The sequence below is a fragment of the Oncorhynchus kisutch genome, linkage group LG12 (assembly GCF_002021735.2).
Source record: "Oncorhynchus kisutch isolate 150728-3 linkage group LG12, Okis_V2, whole genome shotgun sequence".
NCBI lineage: Eukaryota > Metazoa > Chordata > Actinopteri > Salmoniformes > Salmonidae > Oncorhynchus > Oncorhynchus kisutch.
The window spans coordinates 20,448,370-20,462,737 of record NC_034185.2 but is presented as its reverse complement, the minus strand read 5'-3'; the positions used below and the strand labels follow the sequence as shown (position 1 = coordinate 20,462,737).

At 40.6% G+C, this 14,368-nt stretch overlaps 1 protein-coding gene across 1 annotated transcript in view; it reads right to left on the bottom strand.

Moving 5' to 3' along the window:
• LOC109901354 (DNA polymerase zeta catalytic subunit) overlaps positions 1-14,368 on the bottom strand; it is a 121,542-nt gene that overhangs the window by 40,537 nt on the left and 66,637 nt on the right. The window contains exons 5-11 of the mRNA XM_020497383.2: positions 7,351-7,474; positions 6,729-6,823; positions 5,063-5,158; positions 3,520-3,604; positions 1,338-1,483; positions 756-884; positions 234-468 (exon numbers count right to left, since the gene is read on the bottom strand). Coding sequence (XP_020352972.1) covers positions 234-468; positions 756-884; positions 1,338-1,483; positions 3,520-3,604; positions 5,063-5,158; positions 6,729-6,823; positions 7,351-7,474 — 910 coding nt within the window. The remainder of the gene's footprint in view (positions 1-233; positions 469-755; positions 885-1,337; positions 1,484-3,519; positions 3,605-5,062; positions 5,159-6,728; positions 6,824-7,350; positions 7,475-14,368) is intronic.

Genomic DNA, 14,368 nt, shown 5'->3' with positions numbered 1-14,368 from the left:
TCCGACTGCCTAACATCTGCGTTTACTGTTTACCATCATGTGAATTCAGTGACAAGAGAAATCCAGCTCTTCAAGAAATAAGCATGAAAACTGGGGCACAAGATAGATGACATGCATTTTTTCAATGAATGCTGTAATTAGATTTGTTTTCTTCATTTAATGAGTTATTATTAAACTCATAATTCATTCATATTGAGCAAAAAGAACAGAGCAAAGAAACAAAAATGAGTCACCTCTGTCTAGAAGACTGTTCTGGAAGGTTGCTGTCCCATCTCTGTGACATCATCAGACTGAGTTCTGCCTCCTCCCTCTCTAGCTCTGGCCCCTCCTCCTCCTCGTCACTGTTGTAGTGAGCGCTCCCTCCCCCGGGCAGAGAATGCTGGGAGTTCTGCCTCATATGGGCTGCTCTGTACCCATCATCCTCCAGGCCTGCCAGCAGGTCCACCATGGCATGGTTCTGGCTGCTATCTGCAACACGCACACAGCAAACACAGCATGTTAAGGGGAAATTACCTCGGAGGTCAATCAGCTCCATACTTAGATGCTTTTCTTATGGGCTGGAGTTATAACTAGGGCCCGGAGCTTTTCCTGGTCAGGTCATATGGTCAGATCAATCTCCTGGCGCTAGCTACGCTATATAAACAATATGTTGATTAAAAACTGATTTTTTCAATTAAAATGACATAAGATCAGTTGGATATGCTGTTCTCCATAGACCAAATGAACACAGTAATCAGTGCGGTTTGTTTTCCTACCTAGTAAGGGGGAGTGGCTGGATCTCTGGGAGAGGGGGAGGAAGGTCTGGCTGCTTTCCAACAGACTCAGAATGGCCTCCTCATCCACAATGGCCTCCCCCTGGTCTTTACCACAGTTCCTTTTAGTGTCTGAGTGGAGGGAAGAGAGGTGTGGGGGTGGGGGAAGCGAGACAGCGAGATGGAGCGAGACATGGGGAAAATGATCATTACTGACAAATAGAGTGCCTGTGTGTCCCAAATGGCAGCCTATTCCCTACATAGTGCCCTGGTCAAAAGTAGTGCACTATATAGGGAATAGGGTGCCATTTGGGACACATGCACAGGGAGTGGTTCAGCATGAGGCCCAGCCATACTCCATCCTGGCTCTCTGTGTGTGCCAGATGCCTAGCCTCCCTGGCATGTCCACTGTTCCTACAGGAGACTTGGCAGACTGAGCGAGCAGATTAGGCTAATGTAGATCAACACTGTGTGTCACACTTGAAATTCAGTCACAGTAGGAGAGTTTGGGGAGAATTAGGACAAATGTTGATCCACCTTCTCTGGCAGAAAGAGACATTCGATAGGGAGATTTGCTGCTCTCACCTGTCTGAGAGTCTCTGTGAACCTCCACCTGGTTAGCTGGTGTACAATGTAGCACCTCTGGGGTCAGGACATCAGGGTATACAGACCGTTCAGCTGGGAAGGGATCCTGCTCCTCTGCCGTGCCCTCCACAGACCCAGACTGAGTCCTATTTAAAAAGAGGCATTAGTTCAAAGGGAGATAAGGGAGACTGTTGTGGGCATATAACTGCTAAGGTTATCACCAGTCACAGACAGGGCTCCTGGGACAGCACTGCATAAGTCAGGTTTTATTAGCATCCCTTGTCTTAATCAGGAGATATGGCTGCAGTGTGTGTGTGAGAGAGAGGGAGAACGAGAGTGAGAGAAACAAGTGTGTGTGTACAGTGTGTGTAGGAGGAGGTATGAATGGAAAGCTGGCAAGTGGCCAGTGGTTCTTTGGGATTTACCCCAAATGCCTCTTGGCTACAGGCTTTCTGACTATCAGGCTCCGTCATCCGCTCTGTTCCGTGCTATACCCTTGCATTGCTTAGCAACTCACTACTTAGCAACTCAACTAAATATTGAAAAACATGCAAGGTGGAACTCAAAAAGGTGGAACAAGCAATGCCGGAATTAGCCCCCCCAAATATTTTAGACACCACTTCCCTTTCTCTGCAAAAAAAATAATTATAATTTGTCGTTGTGGGGTGGATGAAGGAATGCAGATGTGCTCCAGAGATGGGCCTGTGTGTACATGACTGTCTCACTCTTTGTTAATTAGTCTGTCACTAATGACTTTTGTGGCTACAGGGGGGGCCTAGAAGGTGTCAGGGGATTCCTTCAGCCCGTAACACATTTCAGCCCTACTGTTCTTACTGCAGTACAGCCTGTCTGAGGTTACAATCAGAGGGACATAGAGAGATACAGAGAGACATAGAGAGACACACAAATCAATTCAAAAGAAAATAAAATGTTATTGGTCACATACAAATATTTAGCAGATGTTATTGCGGGGGTGTAGGGAAATGCTTGTGTTCCTAGCTCCAACAGCGCAGTAAAATCTAACAATTCACAACAATACACACAAATCTAAAAGTAAAACAATAGAATTAATACATACAGTACCAGTCAAAAGTTTGGACACCTACTCATTCAAGGGGTTTTCTTTATACATTTATATAATAGTGCACGCGAGAGAGAGACTGTACTTGTATATGTTAAATAGCGCCAGTCAGCCAGTGAGAGTTGTGAGCTGTGTGTGTATGTGTGTGTGTATGTGTGCGTGTGTGTGTGTATGTGTGTATGTGTGTATGTGTATGTGTGTATGTGTGTGTGTGGGTGTGTGTGTGTGTATGTGTGTGTGTGAATGTGTGTATGTGTGTGTGTGTGTGTGTGAATGTGTGTATGTGTGTGTGTATGTGTGTGTGTGTGTGTGTGTGTGTGTGTGTGTGTGTGTGTGTGTGTGTGTGTGTGTGTGTGTGTGTGTGTGTGTGTATGTGTGTGTGTGTGTGTGTGTGTGTGTGTATGTGTGTGTGTGTGTGTGGGGGGCACAGTTCTGCCAAGCCAAAGCTCTGCCAGGAGACGGGTACTGCTTTCGATAGAGCCTGTACCTGCTTTCGATAGAACCATTTCATTTTCCTCCCCTGCTTTCCTCCCATTGGTAACAACTTAGCTTATCTGGGCCTGATGTAACAGCACACACAGGACCAACTGCATTTTTATTTATCTAAGGAAATTATTTCTGCTCAGAAAAAAGGGGGAGCAGGGAGCAGAGAGAGGGATATACTAGACAGCACTGTAACCCAATCAACACCCTCCCTCCTTGCTCCCTCCTCATCTCTGACCATTAAGATGAACCAGGAAGAGACATGCGGTCACCATCTCATACACAGTAGACAACCAAAAAGGCATTGGGAAAATAAGTAGATGTTTTAACATAGAGAAAGACCAGATGTAAATTCTCTCAAACGCCAATTTATGTGGTCTCCGGTGGTAGATATCATCTTGCTAACGAGATTGGAAGCAGCATATGTTTACTCTGAAAGACTAGTCCTGCTGCCCCCATTCTAAACTCTCCAAACCAAGCACAGCCATTTACTCACGCAATGTGGAGCAACTGTCTGTCCATCGATGACTTATAGTCAAGTTGCCCTAAAGACGGGGAAAGTGATAAGCCCACGTTAAAAAAAAAACAGCAAGATTGAGGGCCAAAGGTTTTACTTACACATCAAACTCATTTTCCTTCAGGATCTCCTTGAATCTCTTCATGAAGATTCTCTCGCTCTCCGTCGAGGCGACAAACCTGCGATCTGGAGGAGCATCAATTCAAATCTAATTTTATTGGTCACATACACAGATTTAGCAGATTTTATTGTGGGTGTAGCAAAATGCTTGTAAAATGCATGGAACGCAGTCAGCGGTTTAATTATTACACTTTGATGTATGTCTGATGCACATTACCTCGGCTCACATTGAGCATATTCCAACAAGCAGACGATGGCACATTTTGCGGCATTGTCCTATATACACAGTAACCAGTTTAGTAGGCATTTCGAATTTGGCAGTACGTCTAACCGGCCTCACGACCGTAGACCACGTGTAACCACGCCAGCCCAGGACTTCCACATCCAGCTTCTTCCCCTGCGGGATCGTCTGAGACCAGCCACCCAGCCACAACATTCCACAATCAACAGCCTGATCAACTCTATGGGAAGGAGATGTGTCACACTGCATGAGGCAAATGGTGGTCACACCAGATGCTGACTGGTTTTCTGATCCACGCCCCTTCCTTTATATATATAGAAAAAAGATATCTTTGACCAACAGATGCATATCTGTATTCCCAGTCATGTGAAATCCATAGATTAGAGCCTAATGCATTTATTTTCATTGACTGATTTCCTTATATGAACTGTAACTCAGTAACATCTTTGAAATTGTTGCATGTTGCGTTTATATTTTTGTTCAGTGTTGTACTGGGTCAGACCCTCCTTTGGTTCGAGAACAGCCTGAATTCTTTGGAGCAAGGAAATATTGCTCAATTGGTATCAGGGACCTAACGTGTGCCCGGAAAGATTGTTCCCCACACCATTACACCACCGGCACCAGCCTGTACCGTTGACACCAGGCAGGATGGGGCCATGGACTCATGCAGTTTATGCCAAATCCTGACTCAGCCATTAGTATGACGTAACAGGAATAGGGATTCGTCGGACCAGGCAATGTTTTTCCACTCCTCAATTGTCCAGTGATGGTGGTCGTTTTTATCCATTTACATGAACGGGGTCGTACCTAATAAACTGGCCACTGAGTGTATATTCAGTCAATAAGCATGTAGACCTGCTAGAAGTTTGACTGTGGTGTTAACTAATGGAGGATTGGGCTGTGAGGATGTATAGGTCTGTCCATCACTCACCCTGTGACTGTGGGGTCTCGACCTGAGATGACTGGTTCACTCACCCGGTGACTGTGGAGTCTCGACCTAAGATGACTGGTTCACTCACCCTGTGACTGTGGGGTCTCGATCTGAGATGACTGGTTCACTCACCCTGTGACTGTGGGGTCTCGACCTGAGATGACTGGTTCACTCACCCTGTGACTGTGGGGTCTCGACCTGAGATGACTGGTTCACTCACCCTGTGACTGTGGGGTCTCGACCTAAGATGACTGGTTCACTCACCCTGTGACTGTGGGGTCTCGACCTGAGATGACTGGTTCACTCACTCTGTGACTGTGGGGTCTCGACCTAAGATGACTGGTTCACTCACCCTGTGACTGTGGGGTCTCTGACTGGTTCTTCTCTTGTCGTCTCTGCTTCTCGTCCTCCCAGATGACCTGCAGGCCAGGGTTCCTGCCAATCTGATCTACACACACACACACACACTTTAGATCCCTATACATAAACCTCTGCACTTCCCACTCTATCCGTTTATCTACCGTCAGTTGGATGAAGGCCTTTTTCAAGAAGAGAACATTGACGCACACATAGGAATGTGACGAATATAGAATTTGGGGTAATGATTAACTGTCATGGTTATTGTCATAATTGTCCTTAGAGATATATTATATAGAAAATGATCTACAACATATGAATACAACACAGCTTTGGAGACACCCCTGTTAAATGTTTTTTTATTTTAACTCATTGTTTTGATTGCTTAGAACATTTGGAAATAAAGCTTCTCCTGCTGACTGTGCCGTTCTGCTCTTAAAATGATTACCAACTATACCCACTTGATGCAAAAATTAAAAACTGCATTTGAGTAAATTATTTCTACTTTAGTATAAAGTGAATTCCCCCTTCTCCTAAAATAAATGTAATAAGTCAATACATTTTGTAGTTGACGGTTTTTGTCCATAATTGTCGGTTACATGATTATACAACGATTGTGCCAGTCCTACTCACACAAAGCAAAGTTAAAGATCATAGATCCAGAGCCAACCACTCAGAACTAGGCACAAACTCAAAATCATAGAATCAGTCTTCAACCATTTCCTTTTCAACAGAGAGTTTGTATATCCGTTTTTGGGGCAGATGGAAAATCTACGTGCCAAGACCACATATGTGGACTACCATGGTGTGCCCCCTCTTTCTACCTTGTGCAGATAATTGTGTGTGTGTGTGTGTGTGTGTGTGTGTGTGTGTGTGTGTGTGTGTGTGTGTGTGTGTGTGTGTGTGTGTGTGTGTGTGTGTGTGTGTGTGTGTGTGTGTGTGTGTGTGTGTGTGTGTGTCTATTGCCAACACTCCATATTATGAGCACAGCTAATCTAAAACACAATCAATCAAAAATGCAATCACTTTGTTACTTTTGTTCCTAGTATGTATGAAGAATAGCAGGAAGTCTGTAAAAAGAGTTTTGTGAATTGAGAAATTGGAACACATTCCAGCAACAGATTAATATTCATACATGTCTCTGCATGTTCTGTACACAGTGTTCTCTTTCTGCTTTAAGTTCTCAGTTCAATATGCTCTTCCACACTACATCCCCGTTTCCCTCTCCCTCTCCAGACAGAAGGTAGACAGATAGGGGGAGTGGACAGTGTTTGTTCTGGGCCGGATGGTCACTGATCTCATGCTCCAATGTGCTAGAGAGCAGGAGCCTGGCAGTGTGGTAAGAGACTGACATCGTTTGATCTGGAGGCCTCCGTCGCTCATCTGTGTCACATAAGTAGCGCCCCAAATGGCACCCTATTCCCTTTATAGGGCTCCTTTAGGGATTCTAGTCAAACGTAGTGCACTACAGGGAATAGAATGCCATTTGAGAGGCAACCACTGATGTGGAAAAGCCACCATCACTCAACTGTGTTACATAGTCAGAGAAGAAGTGAGTCAGTAGCTATCCCCTCCCTCAGACTCTCGCTCATGTGTGCCGACCGACTGGTTGACTGTTTGATCTATGACAAAAAAAAAGTGTTCAAGTTTGTTGTCCTTACTGTCTATCTCCAGACGGTTGAGGATGTCTGCAGCCACAGCATCTGCCTCCAGCTCACACGTACTCTGTTTCTCCACATCCTCCAGGACTAGAGAACTACATCACACAGAGACAGAAACAGAGACAGAGACAGAGAGAGAGAGAGAGACAGACGAGAGACAGACGAGAGACAGACAGACAGACGAGAGAGAGAGAGAGAGAGAGAGAGAGAGAGAGAGAGAGAGAGACAGAGAGAGAGACAGAGAAACAGAGAGAGAAACAGAGACAGAGAGACAGACAGACAGACGAGAGAGAGAGACGAGAGAGAATATATAGACATAATGACATTTGAAATGTCTTTTGGAATGTCGGTGAGCGTACTGTTTACTATTAATTTGTATTGTTTATTTCACTTTTGTATATTATCTACTTCACTTGCTTTGGCAATGTTAACATACGTTTCCCATGCCAATAAAACCCTTGAATGGAATTGAGAGGAGGGTGCGAGAGATCAAATCAACCTTACACAGAAAAAAAAAATCAAAAAGAAACCACAGTTATCATGTACAAACAAGAGCTAAACAGCTGACACCGTAGAGGCACAGAACATGTGAATGGAGCCCGTCTGAGCAGGTGTGTCTCACCAGGGTGTGGCATCCTCCTGCCAGCGGACAAACATGCCTCCCAGGGTACTGTCACTCAGTTTGGAGGTACAGGGGCTCTTCAAGGGTCTGCTGCAGAAGCCCTGGTGATCCGGGGGAGACCCCTCTGTTACATAGACACACACACACACACAAACGTGAGTCACGTGTTGGAAGTCAATCTGAGGAGTTTTATTGCTGAGACAGTCCACAAACACAGTGCTTTCAACATACAATAAGACTAAAAAAGCATACCAGCTCAGTATTTCAAATGATTTGGATGTACACAGATTTTTTTACACAGGGTTTTCAAATGTCTGTCATCGTCTTCATCCCAGATTACAAACTCACTTTCAAGTTAGCGCAAAATACTAAAACGTATGTAAACATTGTCACAGCGCTTTGGTCTCTTTCTACTTTTTGGTTCTTTGCAACGCCCTTTCCATTGATTGCATGAAATCCAGAGGTGGATTTAACATTCAAGCCCTCTCTTTGTCTGGGAGGAGTTCCTGGCCGATTCATGCCTGGTGGTGTGATGCTGGGTTCTGCCTCCCCTGGCCCAGGAGAGACTTGCTCAGGCATGAAGAGCACTGCAGAGTGGAGATACCTGTCCCATCTCTGCTCAGGATAAGCACTTACTAAGCCTTTGTCAAGATCAAACAGAAAAGACCTAATCTGCCGCTTTATTCACAGCCATCAGGCAGGAGAGAAAGAGTGAAGCCAAGGCCAAGTTCAACCCTCTGATCCGAGATACCTCCCCTGATCCTCCACTCCCACGGAGATACCGCCCCTGTTCTACCACTATCTCCCTCCCACTGAGGGGCCTAGTGATTATCAGTTTCACTTCAAGGGATGAAGGGAGGTAGGAAGTCCGTGTCTGACCGCCCCCCCGGCCTCAACCCTCAGATTACAGGCTCGACTTTATCATTCTCACTAGGAGATATCAAATGTCCCAGCTTGGCTTGCTGCTGCGGATTTGTTTTGGTTGGCAGAGGAGAGGCGGGAGGTCATATTAATACTAAACAGCTGTGTAAAGTACAAGTTCTATACCGAGTTCAAAAGGTCAGAAGTAAATAGATCCATATCCAAGCCCAGTGGTTTATTTCTCTAGATTGACGTAAAGGGTGTTTGTCTGTCCAGCTCTGTGAAACAGAGGAAGAGACTGATGATATTACTAGGAATGTGCCTCGGGCTCCTGGATTGGGTGACATACAGGGATGTGGCCTGGATCTCTCAATCTTGTGCATAATGACTTATTGTCTGTAACAGCCTGGCGGTGTTCCAGAATCCTCTGGGGTTCGAGGAGAATGTGCAGGAGGCAGAAGCTAAGAGTTACTCCACTAGTCTAGTTTCATGGCTGGAGGGGGGCTGCCAACTGGCCGGCACCCCATTGCTTCTAGTTCTCCCTCCCTCTTCATCTATCCTTCTGTTGTAAGCTTTGCTGTGTGTTTGCAAGGTGTATTATTCAAAGCACTGTCATTGTAAAGCTTTATGCTTTATGATTAAAACCTTCTCTATCTATACGGTCAGGTCTTTGAAAGGCCAGGGTGTCATCTGGTTGCCACACTGACCAGGATGCATTATGTAGCAGGACAAGGAGGTGTGTGTGTGTGTTCACCGGTGTGAGATAGATGGTGTGAGCTAGAGAAGCAGCAGAGGCATCTCAAGGCCATTGTAAAGAAATGTACTAATACATCATGACACAAAGCATGGCAGCAGTCCCTCTCTCCTTGTCCTCCCTTACAGCCTCCCCACAGAGCCAGAGCACGGTGGAGGAGGTGGCCCTATAGCCTGGGATGTCTGTCCATCAGAGAAGAAAACAGCCTTGATCTCTTATGACTGGGCATGCTGCAAATACATAGTACTCAACCACATCTAACACTAACAGTAATATCAACCACATCTAACTGTAATATCAACCAGATCTAACACTAACAGTAATATCAACCACATCCAACAGTAATATCAACCACATCCAACAGTAATATCAACCACATACATCTAACAGTAATATCAACCACATCTAACATAAACAGTAATATCAACCACATCTAACAGTAATATCAACCACATCTAACACTAACAGTAATATCAACCACATCTAACAGTAATATCAACCACATCTAACACTAAAAGTAATATCAACCACATGTAACAGTAATATCAACCACATCTAACACTAACTGTAATATCAACCACATCTAACACTAACAGTAATATCAACCACATCTAACACTAAAAGTAATATCAACCACATCTAACAGTAATATCATCCACATCTAACACTAACAGTAATATCAACCACATCTAACAGTAATATCAACCACATCTAACATTAACAGTAATATCAACCACACCTAACACTAACAGTAATATCAACCACATCTAACACTAACAGTAATTTCAACCACATGTAACACTAACAGTAATATCAACCACATCTAACACTAACAGTAATTTCAACCACATCTAACACTAACAGTAATTTCAACCACATGTAACACTAACAGTAATTTCAACCACATGTAACACTAACAGTAATTTCAACCACATGTAACACTAACAGTAATGTCAACCACATCTAACACTAACAGTAATATCAACCACATCTAACAGTAATATCAACCACATCTAACACTAAAAGTAATATCAACCACATGTAACAGTAATATCAACCACATCTAACACTAACTGTAATATCAACCACATCTAACACTAACAGTAATATCAACCACATCTAACACTAAAAGTAATATCAACCACATCTAACACTAACAGTAATATCAACCACATCTAACACTAACAGTAATATCAACCACATCTAACACTAACAGTAATATCAACCACATCTAACACTAACAGTAATATCAACCACATCTAACACTAACAGTAATATCAACCACATCTAACACTAACAGTAATATCAACCACATCTAACACTAACAGTAATATCAACCACATCTAACACTAACAGTAATATCAACCACATCTAACACTAAAAGTAATATCAACCACATGTAACAGTAATATCAACCACATCTAACACTAACAGTAATTTCAACCACATCTAACACTAACAGTAATTTCAACCACATCTAACAGTAATATCAACCACATCTAACAGTAATATCAACCACATCTAACACTAACTGTAATATCAACCACATCTAACACTAAAAGTAATATCAACCACATCTAACAGTAATAGCAACCACATCTAACATTAACAGTAATATCAACCACATCTAACATTAACAGTAATATCAACCACATCTAACAGAAATATCAACCACATCTAACATTAACAGTAATATCAACCACATCTAACACTAACAGTCATTTCAACCACATCTAACACTAACAGTAATATCAACCACATCTAACTGTAATATCAACCACATCTAACTGTAATATCAACCACATCTAACTGTAATATCAACCACATCTAACACTAACAGTAATTTCAACCACATGTAACACTAACAGTAATGTCAACCACATCTAACACTAACAGTAATATCAACCACATCTAACAGTAATATCAACCACATCTAACACTAAAAGTAATATCAACCACATGTAACAGTAATATCAACCACATCTAACACTAACTGTAATATCAACCACATCTAACACTAACAGTAATATCAACCACATCTAACAGTAATATCAACCACATCTAACAGTAATATCAACCACATCTAACATTAACAGTAATATCAACCACACCTAACACTAACAGTAATATCAACCACATCTAACACTAACAGTAATTTCAACCACATGTAACACTAACAGTAATATCAACCACATCTAACACTAACAGTAATTTCAACCACATCTAACACTAACAGTAATTTCAACCACATGTAACACTAACAGTAATTTCAACCACATGTAACACTAACAGTAATTTCAACCACATGTAACACTAACAGTAATTTCAACCACATGTAACACTAACAGTAATATCAACCATATCTAACATGAACAGTAATATCAACCACATCTAACATGAACAGTAATATCAACCACATCTAACAGTAATATCAACCACATCTAACACTAAAAGTAATATCAACCACATCTAACAGTAATACCAACCACATCTAACACTAACAGTAATATCAACCACATCTAACAGTAATACCAACCACATCTAACACTAACAGTAATATCAACCACATCTAAAACTAACAGTAATTTCAACCACATCTAACAGTAATATCAACCACATCTAACACTAACAGTAATATCAACCACATCTAACACTAAAAGTAATATCCACCACATCTAACAATAATATCAACCACATCTAACAGTAATATCAACCACATCTAACACTAACAGTAATATCAACCACATCTAACACTAAAAGTAATATCAACCACATCTAACAGTAATATCAACCACATCTAACACTAACAGTAATATCAACCACATCTAACAGTAATATCAACCACATCTAACATTAACAGTAATATCAACCACATCTAACTGTAATATCAACCACATCTAACACCAACAGTAATATCAACCATATCTAACACTAACAGTAATATCAACCACATCTAACACTAAAAGTAATATCAACCACATCTAACAGTAATATCAACCACATCTAACACTAACAGTAATATCAACCACATCTAACACTAACAGTAATATCAACCACATCTAACAGTAATATCAACCACATCCAACAGTAATATCAACCACATCCAACAGTAATATCAACCACATCCAACAGTAATATCAACATCATCCAACAGTACTATCAACCACATCTAACTGTAATATCAACCACATCTAACAGTAATATCAGCCACATCTAACAAGAATATCAACCACATCTAACAGTAATATCAACCACATCTAACAGTACTATCAACCACATCTAACTGTAATATCAACCACATCTAACAGTAATATCAGCCACATCTAACAAGAATATCAACCACATCTAACAAGAATATCAACCACATCTAACAAGAATATCAACCACATCTAACAGTAATATCAACCACATCTAACAGTAATATCAACCACATCTAACAGTACTATCAACCACATCTAACTGTAATATCAACCACATCTAACAGTAATATCAGCCACATCTAACAAGAATATCAACCACATCTAACACTAACAGTAATATAAACCACATCTAACACTAACAGTAATATCAACCAAATGTAACACTAACAGTAATATCAACCACAACTAAAACTAACAGTAATATCAACCACATCTAACAGTAATATCATCCACATCTAACACTAACAGTAATATCAACCACATCTAACAGTAATATCAAACATATACATCTAACAGTACTATCAACCACATCTAACAGTAATATCAACCACATCTAACAGTAATATCAACCATATACATCTAACAGTAATATCAACCACATCTAACACTAACAGTAATATCAACCACATCTAACACTAACAGTAATATCAACCACATCTAACAGTAATATCAACCATATACATCTAACAGTAATATCAACCACATCTAACACTAACAGTAATATCAACCACATCTAACACTAACAGTAATATCAACCACATCTAACAGTAATATCAACCACATCTAACACTAACAGTAATATCAACCACATCTAACACTAACAGTAATATCAACCACATCTAACAGTAATATCAACCACATCCAACAGTAATATCAACCACATCCAACAGTAATATCAACCACATCCAACAGTAATATCAACCACATCCAACAGTAATATCAACATCATCCAACAGTAATATCAACCACATCCAACTGTAATATCAACCACATCCAACAGTAATATCAACCACATCTAACTGTAATATCAACCACATCTAACAGTACTATCAACCACATCTAACACTAACAGTAATATAAACCACATCTAACACTAACAGTAATATCAACCACATCTAACAGTAATATCAACCACATCTAACAAGAATATCAACCACATCTAACACTAACAGTAATATAAACCACATCTAACACTAACAGTAATATCAACCAAATGTAACACTAACAGTAATATCAACCACATCTAACACTAACAGTAATATAAACCACATCTACACTAACAGTAATATCAACCACATCTAACAGTAATATCAACCACATCTAACAAGAATATCAACCACATCTAACACTAACAGTAATATAAACCACATCTAACACTAACAGTAATATCAACCAAATGTAACACTAACAGTAATATCAACCACAACTAAAACTAACAGTAATATCAACCACATCTAACAGTAATATCAACCACATCTAACAGTACTATCAACCACATCTAACAGTAATATCAACCATATACATCTAACAGTACTATCAACCACATCTAACAGTAATATCAACCACATCTAACAGTAATATCAACCACATCTAACAGTAATATCAACCACATCTAACAGTAATATCAACCACATCTAACAGTAATATCAACCACATCTAACAGTAATATCAACCACATCTAACAGTAATATCAACCACATCTATCAGTAATATCAACCACATCTATCACTAACTGTAATATCAACCACATCCAACAGTAATATCAACCACATCTAACAGTAATATCAACCACATCTAACACTAACAGTAATATCAACCACATCTAACACTAACAGTAATATCAACCACATCTAACACTAACAGTAATATCAACCACATCTAACACTAACAGTAATATCAACCACATCTAACACTAACAGTAATATCAACCACATCTAACACTAACAGTAATATCAACCACATCTATCACTAACTGTAATATCAACCACATCCAACAGTAATATCAACCACATCCAACAGTAATATCAACCACATCTAACAGTAATATCAACCACATCCAACAGTAATATCAACCACATCTAACAGTAATATCAACCACATCTAACAATAAAAGTAATATCAACCACATCTAACACTAAAAGTAATATCAACCACATCTAACAGTAATATCAACCACATCCAACAGTAATATCAACCACATCTA